This window comes from Akebia trifoliata, chromosome 14 (assembly GCF_017979445.1).
Source record: "Akebia trifoliata isolate Shusen 1 chromosome 14, ASM1797944v1, whole genome shotgun sequence".
Classification (NCBI taxonomy): domain Eukaryota; kingdom Viridiplantae; phylum Streptophyta; class Magnoliopsida; order Ranunculales; family Lardizabalaceae; genus Akebia; species Akebia trifoliata.
In genome coordinates, this window is record NC_141388.1 from 10,345,706 (window position 1) to 10,368,767 (window position 23,062).

Below are 23,062 nucleotides of genomic sequence, written 5' to 3' on the forward strand. Positions count from 1 at the left end.
GTATGACGTGGGATGTGCATATAACCATAGATGTTTTTCCTCGCGATACGAGTAAAAATCATCTATGGTTAGGTATGCATCTCTGCGTCAGAATTGTAAGAATCACAGTAAATCCCATGTCACCCCAGCGACGTCGGCTTCAAGGGTTAGATGATATCTATTATGCAGTAGTATTCCACACGGCGGCTTTCGGTACGTAGGGTCTTTAAATCTCAATGGTCCGAGAATTATTCAATCATTTCCATCTTCTATTTATGGAAAGCTAGTTAGGGTTTAGCATTTGTTCCGAGTGCGTCTGCGAAGTCTGGTCTAGGGAGAAAGATGAAAGGACGCCAAGGAGAGCGAGTCAGGTACTTCATCTTCTTCATAAAAAACCCTAGGTTTTATATTAAGCTTTTTCGAAATCTTAATGTTTCTGTCGATTTGATGTTCTTTTATCGTCTTGTTTGAACCAGACTCTATGTCAGAGGAACGATTCTTGGATACAAGAGGTAATTCCGTAGATCTCTTTTAAAGGAATTTTTTTTTTCTGGAGTTCTAGAGGTAGTTTTAGTTACTAATCTAGGTTTTTTTCTTTGATAAATTAGATCGAAATCGAACCAGTATCCCAACACTTCGTTGATTCAGATCGAAGGCGTCAACACAAAGGAGGAGGTCGCGTGGTACTGCGGAAAGAAAATGGCTTACATTTACAAGGCTAAGGTCAAGAAGAACGGATCACACTATCGATGCATTTGGGGAAAGGTCATAAGGCCCCATGGTAACAGTGGAGTCGTTCGATCAAAGTTCAAGTCAAACCTTCCCCCAAAATCTATGGTAAAATTAGAAACTTTTACTTTATTTCAATCATTTGTCTTGGTTGCTTTAGGGTTTCAGTGATTTAATCTTAATTTTTTTTTGTGTGCAGGGATCTAGGGTTCGGGTTTTCATGTATCCAAGCAATATATAAGGTATTGTTACCAACTATTGTTTCCAAGTGTTAGTATCATGTAATTTGTCGAGTGTTGTTTAGTTATTTTGGGCTGAAACGTTTGGTTGATAGTTGACATCAATAGTTTTGTTCACATCAAATGTTTGATTTTATATTTCTTTTTATAATTGGGACCATGATCTTTGAATTTCTCCATATCGATTAGTAGTGATTAACCACAATAGTTTGTCTTTTTTAATTATATGTTGTTTTTGGTATTTTTGCTGCATATTCCCTGAAAATGTATGAACTTGATGATTCTTCTACATGGGGTATTTGATCCAGGATGGTGGGAAAAGGTAAAGGTGATCTTGTCCTCCTGGAATTTGCTTAGTATGGATATGCATGATAAGGTGGTGGGACCAACCATCAGATACATATCACTTCATTCACATGGGATGTTTTCTTAGTTGTCACAAACCTCAAACAACATGATAACAATACTTCACGATCTTGTGTTTTTAAGATTTTTTTTTTTTTTTGCAAGAGAAGAAAAAGAATTCAACTAGAGATACTAGTTATCATGAGCACCATCTACGAAAAGAAAAAATCTACCTTAAAAATAACCCTCGACTAGTGGGCCTCAACATCCATCTATAATAACTCTTTGTTTCTTTTAAGATAATCAGAATGTTTATTCAATATATTAAGGTCGTCAATGGGCTGTTTCTAGTTGTGTTTGGCTGAGCGTCAACTCAGTCCTAAAGAGAGGGATTATGCCTTATACCAATCATATACTTCTATCGAACCTAAGTTGGCTATGCCTAAGCCCGATCCTAACGAGCATGGACCTTCTCTGGTTGATTTTCGGGTTTTAAAAAAAAATTAGATCACATTTTTTGAAACTATTTGGTAGTCTAATATTACTTTTCATGAAAATAGGAGTCCCATGCCTATCCTAATTGTAAATGGTTAGAGATGAAAGTGAACTTATCATTTATAATATGTTATAATTATCTTTTGTCATAAAATATTTTGTTAGGCCCTAGCCCAGTCCATGTGCAATGGGATGAGTTTTTTTTTTTTGGCGTAGTTCTACTTTTGTGAGCTCAAGATCAAGGACCTTGGGTGGATCAAGCTCAGATAGCAAGCCTATGGGCTCAAATGACTCCCTTACTAAATATTCCCACCCAAGAGTCGTTACATTAATCAACATGAAAAAAGGGTGGTGATATAATATCACCAAACCTAGCAAAGAAATTAGAAAACACATACAAGTGTTATCAACGTGTGTTGAATTGCTTGTAAGGGTTGGTATTTGGCTGTTGAATTTGATGGTTAAACAATCATAGAGCTTTGAAAATTGGAAGTTTATGATTGATTGGTTCATTAAGGAAACACGAGGTTTTACATGGTGTAGATGAGAAGTCAAAGTCTATGCAATTATGCTTGGGAGGGGATGGATATGAACATGTTGTGGGGGCAAGAAAAAGTTTATCCAAGATTGGGGTCTACATTTATCTAATAATTGTTGAGAAAGGTTTGATGATCAGAAGGTTTGTAAAACAAACTTCCAACTAAGACTTGCATGTGCAACACAGAGTATTGATAAGATTATTCTATTAAGTTATAATTTAGAATCCTATACTAAAAAAACGATAGTAAACACATTCTTCAGTCAAGAACATGTGGAGTCGATTAGAAAGATCGTGACGTTATACCGACACGTGGCCACCATGTGGAAAAAAATTATGTTTGGAGATATGAAGTGAGCACGTGTCGACATCTCCGAGTATGATGTAAACAGAACGTCATGCGATACAATCATTTATTATGAGAATTTATAAAGAGGTTGTAAACGAAAGTGAATGTATGCAATTTCATCTAAAAATATTATTATATTCTGTAAAAATTGAGATTGACTTGATCGTCGGAGTGTAATTGTAAATTCAATAAGAATAAGTAATTGCAATTGAGTATCACTAATAAGAGTTTAATAAGATCAATGATAACAATCAAGCATTAACCTTCAACATGATTGAGCATGTTTTTCTAAAGCATGCCATGAATGATGAAAACGAGGTTGGTAGGTATCCTTTTTGCAATGGCAATTGCAAATGTACTGAAGCAATCATATCATTTGATTGACTCTGCTCAGTATCTCGAAATTCTCGTACTCTAAGCCCATAAGAGAAATGCGGGTAAATTTGGCATGTCAAGGTTAAGAGCAACATGAGTTCATTGAACAATTGAGGCATGGCAATTTGAAATTTCGTTAAGTGGAATAATCTAAGAAAAATAAATGGGGCGAAAGAGAAGAGTAAGTAGTATACGCTATGAGGTTGATGCTTTGAGGGGGTGTGTTTCGACATGCCTAATCAACGGAATAAATGATGACTCAAGATGGAAAAATAGTGAGCAAGTTGGTCATTATAGAGGTTATATATGCCAAAAGATCACAATTTACGGTAAGGATTATGCAAATTGAGACTCAAATTTCTTTTGCCATTCAAGAAGATTTTTGGGTACCAAATTTGTAATGCATTTTTAAACTCTTGGTGATGTTCCTCAATTATTGTTTTTTATTTTAGTTGAACCGATAATTGCACTCTGACGATCAAATCAGTCTTGATTTTTATAGAGTATAAAATTGATTTTAGATGAAATTGCGTATTTTTGCCTTCATTTCTTGTCCCTTTATAGGGTCTCAGTACAATTGGTTGTATCGCATGTTGTTTTGTTCATATCATGTTCGGAGATGTTGACACATGTTTGTTATAGATTTTCATAATTTTTTCACATGGTGGTCACGTGTTGGCAAAATGTCATAGTCTATCTAATCGGCTCCGTATGTATTTTGATTGGGGAATGTCTCGTTAGTTGTTTTTTGTATACAAGTTTTGATGGGATAATCCATGTATGAATTTTGTTATGCTTTGCAAGATCTGAAATTAAAAGTTTAGTTTACATTAATCGTTAGGTTTTTCTCAACATAAAGAGATGAAACAAGGTCTCAAATTTTAGAGAGGAAGTTGCAAGTGTTCTCTTTTGATTCATAAAAAATGAAGTGTTCATGGTTAGATACAACCCTACTTTTTTTATACTAGAATTGGATTTTGATCGTGGTGCTACTCACCCATGTGCCCCATTGATTTTGGTCTAGTTCATCTGAGGCATGCGAAAGTGGCTCTGATTTGATGTGTTATGAGTAATTTAGATGGATGGTTGTATAGAGTATAAGTTATTCATTAGTTAAATTTCTTAAGGATGATGGGATTATTAGACAACACCTTTGTATGTACATCCCAACAAAATGATGTTGTAGAGCACAAGAATCAATTTTTGATGGCGAGAGGTTGGTATGTGTGAACAATGCGGGTTTAGGCAAGGAGTTGTGGGCAAATGGTTGTGGTTACAATTTCCTATTGCATTACAAGGTCTCCATAAATGACATTCAATAAAGCCGTAAGGAGTTAGATGTTTTATCAAATAAAAAGTTGAATGAGCTCATTAAATTTTACAATTATGAATCGATCACTAGGCACAATGTTTTTTTATGCACACCCCAATAAAGTGGTGTGGTAAAAGGCATAAAGTGAACGTTGATAGAGATAGCTTGATATATGTTTAGTAATGTGGGTCGAGGCAAAGAACTATGGTAGTACTCGTGACTGCTACTTTCTATCTCATTAACCAATCTCAATTTACAACATTGGGTAATATCATAAGACATGGTTTTGAATCCCTTAAGATGAATTCCAAGTTAAAAACTAGTCCCTGGTTGTTTAAGGAGCAAGTTGGATCTTAAGTTCAAAACATGCGTCTTTGCTGGCTAAGGAAGATGTGCTAAAAGCATATCATTTGTGAGATCCGATTTCTTGTAAGATCATAGTGAACTAATTTGTCAACTTTGATAAGTCTTGGTACTTGCAAATGACATCACGAAGAAAATGATCATCATAAGTTGCACTAGGGTCACGTTTCTCAAAAAAATAAAATCAATTGACCATTTTTCTTGTGGTAGCAATGGTGAAGTTGAGGAATATGATGAACAACTATCTCCATTATTTTTAACTTGTTCAATACGGGTGGGTTGTTTGCTTGGACTTTTAGTCCTAATTCATTTGAAGTATTGGTATTAACATTCTTCATTGTGGCACTTAAAGGTGACGAGTCAGCTAGTATGACGAAAACAATGCATACGTGTGGGTTGTTTGCTTGGACTTTTAGTCCTAATTCATTTGAAGTATTGGTATTAACATTCTTCATTGTGGCACTTAAAGGTGACGAGTCAGCTAGTATGACGAAAACAATGCATACGTGTTGAAAACACTTTACAATAACCAAATGTGACATTTGATAGAGCTACATTCTTGGAAGAAAGATTTGAAGGGATAGAAATAGATGGGATTTCGTCACTTGCATTAAGGGGGTTTGTGGAGAAGATGCACGAGAATTTTTAAATGAATGAAGCCAAATCAGTTTAGTAGAAAAAGAGAGAGCATGTGAACAAAGTTTTCAGTTAAAGGTTATGTACACCAAGTTGTCTTAGCTCCAGGAGTCAAGTGGTGTGTTTCAATTGGACAGTTAGACTTGTTAAGTTGGTTAGGTGGTGACTCGTGTTGGGCATCTTTTCGTTTTAAGTTTTCATGACATCAACTTTAGCTACTCCATGAGTAAAGTTCCTTATGGTAAGGGAGCACTATTATCTCACTTCAAATTTTCCTACCAACAATGTCTTAAATCGAAGGAAGAAATGAAGATGGATGGAGTTCCTTGTGCTAGCTTGTGGGGTTCTTTATGTTTTGCATGGTATGTTGTAGACTAGATATTGCATGTTTAGTTGGTGTTCTAACTTGTTTCATGGAGGATTTTGGGCATAGCTTATTGGGAAGTCATCTAGTTAGTGCTTAGTTATTTTAAAGGCATTCGTGTCTGAAATCCCATACAAAGGGTTTGGATCTTACGCATGATTTTGTTTATACAAAATTTTCCCCCGACCTCAACAAAATGTGGTCGGCTATGAGCTAAATATTTTGTTTTGGTTATGGTTCTATTAGTTGGGTGTACAAGCTTTAACCAACGATGGCATTGTTGATCATTGAAGTTGAATTCATGGTATCGACGAATGGTAAGAAGGTGATATGTCTTCAAGGTTTGATGGGCGAGATTATTGATTACAAACTGAGTTTGTCTTGAGATAGCATTAGTCCTATCTCTTTGGCTAAGAATCTAGTTTGTCTCATATTTGAGAAATTTTTGAATAAGGCAAGATGCGATTGATAGAGGTGGAAATTAGGGAGGAGAGCATAGTGAATTTGTTGACAAAAACACTTCAAATAGAGAAGTTGGAGTGGACCTTGACTTTCTAGGTTTAAAAAAAAAAAAAAAGTTGATGTAAGTTGAATGGGTTGACAATGACATGTAAGTGATTTTCTAGGAAGGTGAAGATGATTGGGTTTGGTTAGATAGAATCATTTTTTTTTGTTTTGTTTCGTGGAGTTGATGGATCTGACAACACTTATGTGGGAAAATGTTTTAATTAACTCCCCCCCCCCCTTCCCAATTGATAATGCAAGGGATCCCACATTCCTATCTTGATATGAGATTAATCCCTACGGTTGCATGCGCCAACCCCATGGAAGTTTCCCAATAGGGCAAATCAAGAGGTTACCCAATTTTAATCAACTTCAATTAAAAAAGGGTATTCTTATAGACATTGTGGTTTAGTAGGAGTTTTCTCTGAAGGTACTTTATGACGAGGGATGACAACACTAAATGGTTTTTTTATTAGGATTTCTCTCTTGTTAAAATCTTAGAAGCTCAAGATTGTTGGGTATTGTCATCATTTTGTTGTTGTCCTATTTATGATAAGGGAAAATTATGAAAAAAAATCACATAAAAAAATATTTCCCAATAAGAACATAATTTATTGTAAATTATGAAAAAAGGTAATAAATCGGCCATTGAATGGTCAATCCGCTCTTATTTCTCTCCTAAACTTTTTTTTAAAATCGAATTTTAAAAAAATCGACCATTAAATGATTGTCCATTTTCTCTCTCTTCTGATTTTTTTTTGGAAAATCGAATTTAAAAAAAATCGATCATTAAATGATCGTCTATTTTCTTTCTCCTGAATTTAAAGACCATTAAATTTAAGATTAAGATCTTGATGTTTATGAAAGAAATCAAAATCTTAAGATCTTGAGATGATGTTTATAAAAGAAAAAAATTTCGATTTACCTTTTAGATTGTGATTGATAATGGTGAAGAAATTGAAGAAGAAGTCGAGATTTTTTCGTTCTTAGAGAGAAGAGAAGGGAGAGGAGAGAGAAGAGAAGAGGGAGTAATGGTTGGTCATTTAATGACTTAAATTCGATTTTTTTTTTTAAATTCAAAAGAGAGAAAGAGGAGAGAGGAGAAGAGAGAATGGACGGTCATTTAATGGTCGATATTTTTTAAACAAAATTCAGGAGGGAGAGAGAGAAAGAGAGAGGAGAAGAGAGAAAATGAACGGTCTATTAATGGTCGATTTTTTTTTTTAAAATTCGATTTAAAAAAAAAAATCAGGAGAGAAGAGAAAGAAAATGAACGGTTATGTAATGGTCGATTATTACCCTTTTCATAATTTACAATAAATTATGTTCTTTTTGGGAAATAATTTTTCTATTTATTTATTATTTTTTTTTTGTTGTGACAATAGGAGTGTCGGTGAGTCACTTGATGGATTAATGTCATCAAGTTTTTGCTTGAATTGAGTGTAGAGAGTTTGGTAGGTTTTGACTATGGTTGCTTTATACACATGCTTGTGGTATTTGGTTGTTAGAATTAACTCATCAAATAAGTAATTTTTCACTTATGGCGTCGTTTTACCACAACAGATTCTATGGTGGTTCACATTGCTTGGCAACAATTTTTCGTACTTGATCATGCACTTGTATATGTAAACCATTGCTATGAGTATGGGCATCCTTAGGTTCACACATTGATTGCTCCGTTGGATCTTTATTCCAATTGTGATGGTTGGAACTTATATGCAAATACACGAACCTGAGGAATGTTGTTCCTTGACGGGTCTCTTGGCATGATTCTACTGGTATGTGGCAGTGCAATGACACCTGCTTTTTGTTCTCTGTTACACCGTGTATGATTTTTTAGTTAATAAGATGCTGGATTTTGTTGGTGGTAACAATATTTATTCGTGGTTATATTTTTTCGGGGTTTTAATGGGCTGCATTTGTTTGCAGGTGCAGGTTGTAGGCTTAGGGAAAATGATGAGAAGATGCAGTTCTCTATTCAACTTAAGAGGAATTTGAATTAATTATTTGCTAGGTTGAGCTAAGTGTTTTTTTTTTTTTTTTTTTAAATTTATTTATAAATATTTTATGTAATAGATATCCAACTATTGAGAGGAACTTTTTTTTGCAGTGGTTAAGATTTGTTGGAGTGAAAATGAAACCTTTATTATAGCCCTTTACTTTCACTAAAATATTACAGGTTCCCAATTCCCAAAACATTTGGATCTACAGCCATAAGACCGTTTTCTAGGGTTCTTAAATCCTTGGGTCATCATTTTCATTGAAACCTTAGCCCAGAAAAGAAGTTTAAATCCAATTACGAGAAATTACCCTGTTAAAGTACTTCATTCAGGAGAGATGTTTAAATCCCACTATGGGAAATTTCCCGGGTAAAAGTACTTGATTTAGGGCTATTGTTCTGCTTCCGATTTGCTGTTTGTATCTGAAGGTAACTAGGGCTGTCTAGGGATTGGGAATTTGCTGTTTGTATCTGAAGTTAACTAGGGCTCTCAAGGGATAGGGATGGGGATCAGGATTGATTCAATGAGGATTGGGTTTGGAATCAATCCGGATTTTGAACTATAAAAATTACTTTTAAATCAATTTATTATGCTTGCATCATTTGTTAATTATGTGTAAGGGTTATGGGTAGCATACTTGCATCAATGTAGGAAATCTAATTGTTAACTCTTTAATACAGCCTACTAAATAGTGATAGGTTAATGCATATTTAGGTCAAAAGACTCCCTAATGAGCTCTCTTAATGCCTTTATCGAGATAGCTATATTTAAGTTAAAGTTCTTTCTTTCTTTCAAAAAAAGCGTCGTGCTGGAGTGACCTCAAGATTGGACCTCATGTGAAAGATGCTTTTTCACCCGTATTCAGAAAAGCATCCATAATTTTAATACCACTTTCACGTCAGAGAGAGAGAGAGAGATCTTACCCTCCTTAATAAAAAGGGCAATGTTGTAAAGAATAATGATTATCTATGCCCCAGACGTGGCATTTGTTAGAATCATAGATTTTTTCTCTCTCTCGATACCCAATTCCACAAAATTTGGGAGATGTACAGTTGTGTGTCATGAGGGAAAATATCTATGGTTTAATCGGTACTACATCAGGGGGTGTGTTAGTCGGGGGCGTCAGAAAATCATGATTCAAAATAATTTTGAAAATATATAACGAAATGCTGGGCAAATTTTATTTTACCTGAAAAATTGTTATCTAGTAAAATTTCTTACACAAGCTTAAACTCAAATACAGGTGGGGCCGTTTATTTGGTCCTATTACATTGTTATAAGAAACGTGAATGACCATATATATATATGAGAAACGTTCAAAGGCCCTAAAGAAAGTTTTGAAATTGATTGGTTTTTTTGTGAGGATGATCTTTATGGTGAAGAGAACATCCTAATAAAAAATTAGTGTATTCTAAAACATCTCATCTTAATTTACAGGTTGAAGAATTGTGAATCATCCAATTTTTGTAAATCATTTTTTATGGGATTATAAATTTGGGAATAAGTTGTTTTTGGCAAGAATGGTCTTCTCATCATAGAATTCATAAAAAATCATCTCATTTTGAAATTTCTAATCCATACATTAAAAGAATGTTTGGCTCTCTTTAGGACATCTGGACGTCACGCTCTCTCTCTCTCTCTCTCTCTCTATATATATATATATATATATATATATATAAATTAAGTTTGTCATTGGTGTCAGATTCGTATAATAACATAAACTACATGGCATATTTTTATTGGAAATTAAATACATCATGTCATATAGAAAACGGTTTGCTTATGAGCCGATCTATTTTAAACTCCTATCAAAATATAATATGCCCCATAGATATAATAGGAATGGGACATCTGATCTTTATTCATATGCATTATGATATCACAAGCAAACAATGGTATTTTGATATAGGACACGTGGCACCTAATTGGCTCGAGTGGCATGTTATGTGAAATCATGAATTGGTTGATTAAATCATGGTAAATGATGAGAAGGTGACTAAAAACCAATCGATAACTCTACTAACCACATTCCTCCGAGCTTCTCTGCAGCTCACACGTGGCTATATGGTGGTAAAATCGTGTCTTGCACTCATGTAGTTAACTTATGGTGCACTCATCTTATTTTCTTTGTGGGTTTCACCTGTTCACATTATGATCTTTATTTTCTTTCTTTTGAAAAAGAAACTGTAGCATATGTTACACTAACTTCAGTACTCCAGCGACAAGCACCAGATCATCCTCTGGTTTCTATAAACGTGAAGACCAAAATGCCAAAATCCCAATTCGTGTAGCCTTAAGTGTAACTTTCGTTACGTTATATAGAAATGAGACCGATATTGTTGTCCATGTGTTTATCAATTCTACACAAAAAAATCCAATTATTATTATTATTAAAATGTTAATTCAATTTATTATCAAAAAAAAGTAGAGAAAAATCATACCAGTATTTAAGTGTTCGAATCCAATGCCCTTTTTTTTATGACCAGGTATCCAAGTAGACAGCCGTCCGAGCTTGTATTTGGACTTTGCCCATTCCATAGACAATTGTTTTATCCATGGACTAGTCTTAGTGTACCGTCCGCACATCACACACAACAGGTATGTGAGGATGCACCCTTGAGGATGCACATCACACATAAATGACATTCTTGTGATAGATTGTCCCCACACGATATCACCTCCCTATTACATGATTGCATATAACTCAAATAATAATTATCCTTAATTAACTAACTAACTAACTAATTAAATCAAGACATACAAGGAAAGCAATTCAAGCTTACCTGAAACATCGATGAATGGAAGGTATGGGTGAGGTTGAAAGGCACCAGTACCGAAGAATGCTTTTTCTTCACGTGAATTTACAGCGATGATACCTATATATATTCCCTCAATGTTCAACTTCGGGATCGTACTCAAATACTCCCTTCGCAGGTCTAAGGGGGTGTAGTAGACACACAATTAACAAGCACCAATTAATGGTGTCTGGTGTCAAAAACCTACCACTTTCTGGAAGTAATGAATTTATAATAAAGCTTATGGGTCTTGTTAACGTGTGCCCTTTTTTGGCGCACATTAAAGGATAATATATAAATACACTTGGGAGATTGTGTTTTGTATAAAAATACCCTTACAAAAAATATTTTTTTTACAAAATACCCTCGTGTGCTTATTCCGGAAGTGTATTTATTACGCTAACAAAATCCAAAGTTTTTAAGAAAAATATTTTCCTTACTTAGAAAGATTTTAACTCTTAAGTACGAAAGGTCCTTGAGCTCAAATGAATTACCACATTGGCAATTCAACACTGCACCCCTCTAGATTTCACTGAAAAACTTATATCCAAAACAAAAAACAATAATAATTTCTTTTAACCTTGATCCAAGGTTTTGAAAATGTACAGTTACAAACTGCCTTAAAATTCTAAAATTTAAAATTAAAATTTAACTGTTTAAAATAATATATTTTTTTAAATTTTATTTTTCAAAATTTCATAGAATTTTGTCCTGCAAAACCCTATGGCATTGGATGATGTTTTTGATTGCCACAAGGTGAGCTCAATGACCCTTATTAAGAGTCGAAATCTTACTAAGTTGGTAAGGCTAGTTGGACTTTAAAGTTTATAAGAAAAACACTTTCCTTAATACATTAATAAGAAAAATTTCCAAACTACGTCGTCTTGTGACCTCTAAAACCATGATTTGATGCCACGTGAATGTATTGGAAAGTGAAATTCTACCAACTTTGAAAAAAAGAGTGGAAATTTTGATAAATTAACATATATACTAGTTAATAAATAGTTTAAGTATCACATAGACATAGACTGATTGATCTATTGAGATGGTTAATCTACTCAAAACATGCATCTTGACAGACAACCACATCATTATGGCATTGGAAGATTGATCTTGGTAAAATGTTGAACACGTGAGCATTTTTTCATAAAATCGAGAATTTTGAATTTGGATAGTAAAATTACAGAGGTGCACAATTTTTTTCTAAAGTCCTTAGCATGATTTCAAAACTCATCCGAGACCAAGACGTATCGCTTGAGTTGTCTTGATATCTCCCAACAATAAGACAGATGGATAAGTCAACGTATCAGACAAGATTTAAAACTCACATTCATTTTTCTTATTATTGAATGAAACATCTCAACCGGAAAATTCACCCGAGATGACTTGGTCTGATTCATGAATAAGACGAGACGTCAAAACGAGTTCTAAAATCATGATCCTTAGTCATTCAAAAATGAAATTTATACACATTTGATCATTAGAGTGCAATCGTGTGTATATATATATGAAGCAAAGATAAAGCAATCAACTCTATTAAGGGTTTCAAGTAGGACCTATATTTGTACCCACATTACCTAATGGACTTGAACATGATTCACTTACCCTATTCAAATCAGTCTCGATCCGAACCATGGTTTTTAAACTCGGTATCTCGACTCGTCTCGTTCAACTTAGATACCGAGTCGTCTTAGACGAGTTAGATAAATCAAAAAATTGCACGTGAGTAGTAAAACTCAATAAAAAAATGACTTTGTGAGTTGGTCTCATTCAGCTCTAATACCGAGTTAACTCGGATGATACGTCTCGGTCTCGGATGAGTTTAAAAATCATGATCCGAACCGACCCAACCGAATTGGACTCCCGACTAAATTAGGAATCAAAGTTGTATCATCAATTTCAGTGGTGGCCCTCCTAAGTAATTGTCCACAGTTGGGAAGCATACCGTATACTCCACGATTTACACTTTCATAGCGTTCGGTTAACTTCAACTTCTGTAAATATGTCTTTAAAACAGGGGCATTTGCAGTCTTGCAGAGATCTAAGCAACGCTGCAACTTATTGAGTTAAATGCGAACACTGGAAACTCTACTTACGTGTTATGAATCTCTCGTTCTTAACTTAAGCCGAGCAAAATGCGTCGATCCTACGAAGACGACTCTTAATTTCTAATTATTATATTTTTGTGCTCTATCGCTTTCTTTGGGCTGACGCCATTGAAGAAAACTATTTAGGGTTTCTTGGTTTCACCTACTCTTTTAAAGTCTCCTGCTGATATCTATATTAAGAAACTGAAAATTTTGAAGTTCAGTCGATTTGGTATCAACCGCCATTTGAAATTTCAACATAGATTTTAGAAATCTCACTTGTAAGGTATTATGCTGATCTTCTTCAAATTCATTATTTGTGATTTCCTACTTAGGGTTTGGAGATCATTCGTTCTTCTTGGTATTAATGTTTGAAATGATTGTTATTGGACATTTTGATGCTGTTTTGAGTTTGTGCCTATATTTTCATGCTAGCAAGAGAAAAAAAGACGAAATATGGAATCAGATTAGCCTGGTTTTGGAGAATTTGGGATTTGTTATGGTGGCTTTGTTCGATTGAGATGGCCTCCTAGAGATATTAGTGTCCTTTAGAACAGATTACACAATGAAGGGTTTCGACTTTCAAAAGATATGAATTTATTAAACACAAATCGTTTTTAGTTTTCCAGTTTGTTAGATAATTTATTTTTGATGGTAGACTTTAAATAATGTTGGTTAGGAATTGTATGGATGATGTTAGTTAGGAAACACTAGCATTACTTGTAATTTTAACTTGGAACCAATCTCAAAGCAGCTTATATCTGACTCTTCTTTGATTTTCATTTGAAGGGTAATGGAAAGGATCATATGAAAAGTATTGCATCTCGTTAACGGATTGTGATGGAGTTATTTTCTTATTTCTATGGCCACGTTCGGAGGCCGTGTGCAAGTATATGGTTTTGGTTTTTGCTGTTGCTCTGTTTACAGAATAGCAGAGAAACACTTTCTGCTTCAACTTACTTGATTGGACTTGGAAGCTATGACATAACGGGTCCTGCAGCAGATGTCAATATGATGGGATATACTAATTTGGAACAGATTGCTTCCGGAGTTCACTTCAGGTTACGGGCCCGTACGTTTATTGTGGCGGAGCCTCAGGGGAATCGGGTAGTTTTTGTAAATCTTGATGCTTGCATGGCCTCTCAACTTGTTACTATCAAAGTGATTGAGAGGCTGAAGGCAAGGTAGTTACAATCTTATTATGTTTTCCCTCTCTGACTTCTGATCTTCTATGGTTCTCTATAAATTTATAAATTGCGAAGATGATCTCTATGGTGAGGAGATCATCCTCGTAAAAAATCAGCTCATTCTGAAACTTCTAACCCCATCAAAAGTTGTTTACAATTTGAAGAATCGTCGACTGTCAATTTTTACTGTTAACTTGTAAACAACTTTTGATGGGTTAAAAGTTTTAGAATGGCCTGATTTTTTCTTGTGAGGACGATCTCCTTACCACAGATATCATCTTCACAAAAAATCAGCCCATTCCAAAACCTCTAACCCATATAAAACAAAGGGTTGTCAACTGGATTAGTCGGGATTGCCAGCCAACGTGTTTTGAAAATATGGGTTAGAAGTTTCAGAATAGACTGATTTTTGGTGAGGAGATCAGCCTCACAAAAAATCAGCCGCCCATTAAGAAACTAGTGGTCTACAAAAAATGGACTGACCATGGTTCTTCAACTTGTAAATTAGGGTTAGAAGTTTCAGAATGGGCTGATTTTTGTGAGGACAATTCCTCACCAAAATTCAGCCCATTCCGAAACTTCTAACCCATACTTTCAAAACACGTTGGCTATATCATTAGTTTTTTCGTTGGCTGGCAAAAAAGATCCCATGTATGTATGCATTTTTTTCCTTATAGAAAATATTGATTTTTTTTTAAAAGTTGTAAAGTACTCTTTATATTTACAATCATGTTCTATGCATATGGGTCTGGTTCTAGCTGTGTGGCTGATCTTCTATTGTGCATTTCTTTGACAGGTACGGGAACCTGTATAATGAACAGAATGTGGCTATTAGTGGCATTCACACCCATGCTGGGCCTGGGGGTTATCTTCAATATATTATTTATATCATAACATCTCTTGGATTTGTGCGTCAGTCATTTGATGTTCTTGTTGATGGCATCGAGAAAAGCATTATACAGGCTCATGAAAATCTTCGGCCAGGATCAATTTTTGTGAATAAAGGTGACGTAGAGTAGTTGAAATCTTCCATGCCTTCATTTGCCATATTGTAGCCTTGTAACGTCTTTGTTTCAGTCATAGTTGAAATCAGCTGTCCTATAGAGCTGTCCTATAAATGAGATACATTTTTATTAAGAGAGATATTTTTAGTTAGTCTTGATCTGATTTGTGGATCCATTTTCTGAGGAGCAAAGTAAATCTTCAAACTGAAACTAGCACTGAATTTTAATCTTTTGAGGGTCACATAGTTCTCTTGCTATTACTTAGGAGTTTCCCTTTTTTCAGACTTCCAATTTACATGAATGAATGCTTTCCATTGCAAAGATCTTCTCTGTGCATATTCTGCTAGTGATGGATGTTTGTATGTATTGCATGCTTACTATTAGATGTATAAAGGCATATTGGGTGCTTGTTATGTACACAGATTAAGGTTGTTTCAAAACTTTATAGTGGTATACTGCTCAAGCTATTGATTTATAGGTTTTGTCAATGAACGACTAAAGTTGTTAAATGAGGCTCTCAAATGGGGTCTACCTGGTAGAATTTCACCTTGTAACTAGAGGGTTTGAGGCGTCTGCACGTGTCATGTTATGGACATGTGCTCACGAAACTTCTGAGAATGTTACTTTCCGGTTACTTTCCACTTTATCAGTTTAACAATATCCATCAGGGATGTGGCCTTTCTATTTACAGGTGAGATCCTAGATGCTGGTGTAAACCGCAGCCCTAGTGCTTACCTCAACAATCCTGCAGCCGAACGGAGTAAATATAAGTATGATGTTGATAAAGAAATGACCCTTCTGAAGTTTGTAGATAATGAATGGGGCCCTGTTGGTAGCTTCAACTGGTTCGCAACTCATGGAACTTCTATGAGTCGTACAAACTCATTGATAAGTGGTGACAATAAAGGAGCTGCTGCACGATTCATGGAAGACTGGTCCGAACGGAAAGGTTTTCTGGAAGATGTTGAAAGCCTGTATTCTAGTAAATCTGGGACTGGACTGCATGGGATCCCCAGAAGAGTCTCGAATGTAATTCCTAATCTACATAAAAACCGTAAGTTAATGAACTTTCCCTTGCACTATATTTCTTACATTCCTACAACAATACATTTAGTTAGATTTGAAGCGGAGGTTACCCACTTGATCCTATATGTTTCCAGGCTAGACTTATTTGTTTGCCAGTACATAATAGTTCCTTGGCCATTAGTACAATACTATATATGTCCCTCCTTGCATAAGTGTTAGTGTATACTGTTGAAAACTGAACAAACAAAAGATGGTGATTTGTAATTAGGGTTTAATATGGGTCGGGTTCAGGCTGAATGCAAGTATATCCATATCCAGATCCGAATTTTTATTTGGATTCTATAAGCTAAAACTATATTTGAACCATTTTTACTTCCACTAGACCCATATCCGGATCTGACCCAAGCGAATTACTTGATTCAGGTCAGATAATTTTGGCCAGTTCAACATTTTTTTGCTATATTTCTTTTCTAATTGTTATACCATTCTATTTTATTATTATAATTCTTTTTTTTTTTTATAAGAATTCATATTATATTAAAGCAGTAAAAACAAAGATATTTTGAAAAATATAAAAATATGATTTTCAAAGCAATATATCATTCGGACCTAGGTGGATATGGGGATGGATCCATATCTGACCCAGAGCCAACTCGGGTCAAGGGACATCGACCCATATTCGACCCATTTTTTATTTGGGTCTACTCCAAGGGTCCGAACCCATTAAATTTGGATTCAGATCACTTGGATTTTGGATACAATTTGACCCATTTTATGCCCTATTTGTAATGATCTGGCAACAACAAAAAAGGGCATTTTACAAATATTAGAATTGAATGTTCCTTCCAAGTGCTCCCCCATCATTTGGACAGTCCACATTGTTTCATGGTTTTGTCATGTATATGCCTATATAGTATAGCAAGAAGGATGAATAATGTTACATCAACCAAAAATGGATAATATTCCTTTTTTCTATTTGATATTTACAAGTTCTAATTCTTGCAGGTGACGAATTAACAGAGCTTGCTGCGTCCTTCCAGACTTCAGGTGGAAGACCTGCAACAAGGCTTCTTAGTGTTGTAAGACGTGTCCGAAGTGATATTAAGCAGGCTGACAAGCCTAAATTTGTATCCGCATTTTGTCAATCAAATTGTGGTGATGTAAGCCCAAATGTGCTAGGTGCTTTCTGTATAGACACTGGGCTACCTTGTGATTTTAATCAAAGTACCTGCAACGGAAAGAATGAATTGTGCTATGGTCGGGGCCCAGGGTAGTTTATTCCTCTGCTTGCTTAGATTTCCTCTAAGTCTAAATTTCACACATCTGATATCTATATAATTTTTAAGATAATTCTCTTGTTCATGTGGCAGTTATCCAGATGAATTCGAGAGTACTCGTATCATAGGAGATAGGCAATTTAAAAAAGCCGTTGAACTTTTCAATAAAGCAACTGAGCAGTTGAAAGGGAAGGTTGGGTACCGTCACACTTACTTAGACTTCTCCAAGATTGAGGTCAATCTTCCTAAACAGGGAGGAGGCAGTGAGATGGTCAAAACATGTCCTGCTGCCCTGGGGTTTTCTTTGGCTGCAGGAACCACTGACGGGCCTGGGGCTTTTGATTTCAAACAAGGTGACACTGAGGTAATTAGGATTCTGTGAAATTTGATAAACTAATACAAGTTCTCACTTTTTTTATGCTTTGAGTAGTGAAATTTTTGTGTTCAGCAGTCAACTCAATTCTTTCCTCTGATACTGTTTCAGGGTAATAACTTCTGGCGATTGGTGAGAGGCTTTCTGAAAACACCAAATGAGGAGCAAACCAATTGTCAGCATCCAAAGCCTATTTTAGTTGATGTGGGTGAAATGAAGGAACCATATGATTGGGCGGTGAGTTGCAATGTTATTTTATTTACGTCTCGCATAAGTGCTTACAGAACAACTGTACATCATGCAGTCTGTTTCCGGAATGGTTGCTTTATTTGTAGTTCCCCAAGTCATATTAATTTGTACTAAATAAAATTATTCTGATATTTAATTTTTAATCATCATCATATATGAGTGATTGGTCAGCTGAATGAATCTTGTTCCTTCATTCAATTCTATTTTAAAGTCATGTGTTTCGTTAATTCAAGCGTCTTTGTATCTGTAATTTGCAAAGAAAAAGGAAAAAAAAAAGTTTCTTAGTATTTCCTCTCACTACCTCAATTCATTTCCTTTATGGTTTTCCTCTCATTCTTTTACATCTTTCACCTTGCATGTTCCTTGTAATTGGTGTTATTTTTCTTAGTGGCACATGATCAACCCATCCCAATTGACTTTCCATTAGAGCCTACCCCTAAGTTTTCATGTAATGCTTTAATTTTGTATATATCTTGCTTAGCCTTTCCAGTTATCTATCTTAAGCATCCTATGCATGCTAAACTCATTGTTTCTTGATATGTATTATATTTTTTTCATTTATTTTGTGAACATAAATATATATTTTTTTTCAGAATTATTGTCTAGTACATATCAATACTTGTTAACTTGGATGTTATGTATTGCATTTGGGTGGACAATACTTTCTTGGATTTCAACTCTATATTGGTTTAATATCATGAGTCTATATTTTCAATGCAGTTAATCAGCATGATACATCTCATCTACTCATGTTGATGTTGGAACTCTAGTCTCCATAGTCTTTAGTGAGGATCATACATGGAACTCTCATAAATGTATTTTGTATGTTCTTACTTCCCCTGTATCGTCTATTCATGTCACATGTTCGAGTTCTTGAATGCTTCGTTTGTGCATTTCTTGAATGCTTCGTTTGTGCATTGAAAAGAACTAATACTAAAAACAGGGACTAAGGAGGATTCTTTGAGCCCTATTTTTTTTTTTAATTCCAATAATAATAATAATAATAATAATAATAATAATTAGTATTATTATTTTAGAGAAACATTTTCCTTACTAACTTTGTAAGATTTTAAGGGTTTTTTTTACTCAAATGGATTACCACAGTAGCAATCTAACACCACAGCCCTCTAGATTTCATTGAAAAACTCAGATCCAATTATTTTTTCAAAAAACAATTTCTTTTGGGCTTGATCCAAGGTTTTGAAAATGGACGGCTACCAACCTTCCATGTAACTCCAAAATTTAAAACTAAATTCAACGGTGAAAAATAATGTCATTTTTTAAATTTATTTTTTCGAAGTTCATAGAATTTTGTCCTCTACAACCCTGAAGCATCATATCATGTTTTTGGATGTCACAATGTAAGCCCAAGGACCCTTAGTAAGGGTGAAATCCTGACTAACTTAGTAAGGTTAGTCGGACTCATTATTTTATTTCTGAATGTCTATTTCTACCATACCATAACTACTGCTTCCATGGAACCTGCGCAAACTTGCTTTTCCCCAAAATGCCCTCCTCCTCCCCAATAAATTGGACAATACCATATAAAATGGCGATTTTATAGTACAAAAGGATGGTATGGCTTACCACACATTTAAAAAAAGCATTGCATGGATTGGTTGCTTATGATAATTTGGTTAGATTTTGGTGTAGAAGGTGAGGTGAATAATATGTCGAGTGTGCCCAGATGTATAATTTGCTGTTGGTAGAACTAATTACCTGATGGGAACTTAGATGTCCTCATTTATGCATATTCCAATTCTCACCTGATGGGGACGTAGATGTCCTCATTTATGCGTATTGCAATTCTCACTAGAAGGTGCACTTCATACAGTTATGCAGGCATTTTATTCATTGCTACATATGGATAATTTGACATGTGAATATGTCAATCTCTGGTCATGATTTTTTTGCAGCCTTCAATACTTCCAATTCAGATTTTGCGGATAGGACAACTGGTCATTCTGAGTGTACCTGGAGGTAGTAGCTCACTTTCTTCGTACAATTGTTTCTTAGATATTACTGTTGCTTAACAGCACTGATGTTATGTGGCATCGGTTTTATGATACTTTGAGCAAGACTAGTATGAAGTGGGAAACATCTGTCACCATAGATTGTTTTTGAAGCATGTAGCTGAAGGCATGTTTTCCTTGAAATGCTGGATTCAACCAATCTATGGTGATAGATTCTTTTCACATGTGCTGTGGTTATTAACTTATATGTCAGTACTACTTCTAAGGAAATTTGCAATGGGAGTGTTACATTTGTCCATAACCAAGTATTTGATTTTTTTTTTTTTCATTTGTAAAATATTTACCTTTTTTAGTACTGATTTTCTGGGTTTTTAATTTTTTTTTAAAATACTATTTTGATGCTGTCCTACACAGAATTCACAACAATGGCTGGTAGGCGTCTCCGTGATGCCGTGAAGACAGTGCTCATAGGTGGAGGTCGTGGAGAGTTTGGCAGCAACACCCATGTTGTTATTGCGGGGTTGACGAATACTTATTCGCAGTATGTGACCACATTTGAGGAGTACGAGATACAGAGATACGAGGTCAGTACACCGTTGTCGCCCTAATCATCTTATGCTTTACTTTGCAAGTCCACTCTGTCTTGGTCGAGCAGTTAACTCATCAATAACTAGTGCAAAAAAGGAATTTAGGACTGAGGCTTGGTACAAGCCCATTGTAACTGGAACACATCTGTATGTGCATTAGCTTTGCATTGCCGGTGCCAAGCGCAAATGAAGGAGGATTGTGTTAGGTTGACAACCGGCATAAAATATTGTCAAACCATTATAAATGATCCAAACTCATCCTATGAGGTCAGTACACCTTAATCAAAATAAATAAGACCAAAGATTGCACTGCCTTGTAGAAAAAAACTTCTGCAAGCATCACCATTGTTTTTGGTCTCTTGAATGAGAAATCAAAATGGTTATCAACAGACAAAAAACCCGAGTAAAGCCTTACAACACATGCTCTCTTCTGATTCATCAATCTGTAACCTTCAATCGGTGTATCTTCTCTTGGAAGGGTCATTACTTGGAAATTGTACCATATTTATCCACCCCTTTCCCCTCACACTTTCTTTTTCTGATTCATTTCCAGCCTACCACCTATTGATTTATTGATCATTTATTCAATCAGTTTGAACCTTTTTCACATCCATTTATCAATATTGAGTATTTATTAGTCAATTATTAGAACTTGATCAGATGGGAAGATTTGTCCAAATTTTTTATGCATGGGCAGCCAACTAGACATTATCAAATGTTGGTATGTGTTTGATTGTGTCTGCTGCAGCCAATTATATCTGGCCTAAATTATTCAAAACCAACTTGAAAAATTCAATACTAAATCAAGGTGGTGCAAATTAGGAAATACATATTTTACATTTATATAGTTCTCATACTATGTTTGGATTGAGAGAAGAGAGAAGAAAAACTCATTAAGAGAAGAGAAGGAAAGAGAAGAGAAGAGAAACTCAATTTCTCTCCAACATGTTTGGATTGATAGGAGAGAAATTGAGAAAACTTTGGAATTTTAAAATATCTTAAAAGAGATCAAGGGGGCAGAGTTGGAATTATAAAATATTTTTAAAGGGTTTCTTTCCATTTCTCTGGTCTTCTCTCCACTTTTGGAGAGAAAGAAAACTCACCTTTTTTTTCTCTCCTCTTCTCTCCCCGCTTAACAATCCAAACAAGAGAAATGGTGATAAACTCAGTTATTTTCTCTTCTCTTTTCTTCTCCTCTCCATTTCTCTAAATCCAAAGACAGCCTTGGTCTCTTTAACCCTTCAATTTTATTTTTGGTTCTGTACTTAAAAGCTTGAGCATGAAGGTGCTATAGCATGACTCTTGATGCATATACACACCACCATAAAATCATAAATGGACTTAGATACCCGAACGTATGTATAGAAAAAAGAGATGAAATAAATATAAAAAAAGAGAAGAAAGGGGAAGATGAGTGAATATTTGTTCAGCTAAATCTCTACATTTTTTAATTAATTTTTCACTGGTTTTGTAATTTTCAGGGTGCCTCAACATTGTTTGGCCCACACACTCTCAGCGCCTACATTCAAGAGTTCAAGAAATTGGCAAAGGCCCTCCTTAGTGGTGGGAATGTCGAGCCTGGCCCACAGCCCCCAGATCTTTTGGACAAGCAGATCAGCTTACTTACACCAGTTGTTGTTGATGCGACTCCTCTGGGGGTCAAATTCGGGGATGTCAGCACTGATGTCCCGCAGAACTCCACCTTCAAGAGGGGAGACATAGTGAATGTTACATTTTGGTCAGCTTGTCCAAGGAATGACCTAATGACCGAGGGCACATTTTCATTGGTGGAAATTCTCAAGGGAAAGGATACATGGGTCCCAGCTTACGATGACGATGATTTCTGCCTACGATTCAAGTGGTCGAGACCCTGGAAGCTCAGTCCCCGTAGTCACGCAACAATAGAATGGAGAATCCCGGATTCAGTTGTTCCAGGTGTGTACAGGTTAAGGCATTTTGGTGCATCAAAGAACTTGCTTGGGTCAATCCACCATTTCACCGGTTCATCTAGTGCCTTTGTCGTGATATAGTGAGCCCGCAATAAATGTACTATGTATGTGAGACAGACAGATAAAGTTGTGCTTTACTTGATTAGGATAGCTAATCCGTGCATCCAATACGTCCAAATTTGCTCAAAGTTTATCATGTTGTCTGGTCCACAACTCCATTTAAGTAGGTCCACATCCAAAAAAATCTCCCATACCATCTAACGTTGTCAAAGTATTTTTGGACAGTGTAGTAGAAGTTCTTCCTTTAAAGATTATGGTTCTTAGGTA

General features: G+C 35.3%; 2 protein-coding genes across 3 annotated transcripts; both read left to right on the plus strand.

Moving 5' to 3' along the window:
* The first annotated feature begins 228 nt into the window (after positions 1–228).
* Positions 229–8,295, plus strand: LOC147386175 (large ribosomal subunit protein eL33z). Of its 2 annotated transcripts, none has more exons than XM_086423447.1 (5): positions 229–350; positions 456–491; positions 588–816; positions 908–950; positions 8,158–8,295. In XM_086423447.1, exons 1-4 carry the CDS (start codon positions 322–324, stop codon positions 947–949), a joined length of 336 nt encoding a protein of 111 aa, XP_086279573.1. In that variant the 5' UTR covers positions 229–321; the 3' UTR covers position 950; positions 8,158–8,295. The 2 variants fall into 2 exon arrangements, with proteins under 2 accessions (XP_086279573.1, XP_086279574.1); XM_086423448.1 differs by lacking the exon at positions 8,158–8,295 and adding an exon at positions 1,256–5,120.
* Positions 8,296–12,966: 4,671 nt separating this feature from the next.
* LOC147386176 (Neutral/alkaline non-lysosomal ceramidase) lies at positions 12,967–23,062 on the plus strand. The gene is made up of 10 exons (XM_086423441.1): positions 12,967–13,396; positions 13,900–14,294; positions 15,094–15,302; positions 15,993–16,355; positions 17,333–17,597; positions 17,698–17,968; positions 18,089–18,214; positions 20,143–20,206; positions 20,614–20,783; positions 22,268–23,062. The coding sequence occupies exons 2-10, from the start codon at positions 13,951–13,953 to the stop codon at positions 22,814–22,816; spliced, it is 2,361 nt and encodes a 786-aa protein (XP_086279567.1). The 5' UTR covers positions 12,967–13,396; positions 13,900–13,950; the 3' UTR covers positions 22,817–23,062.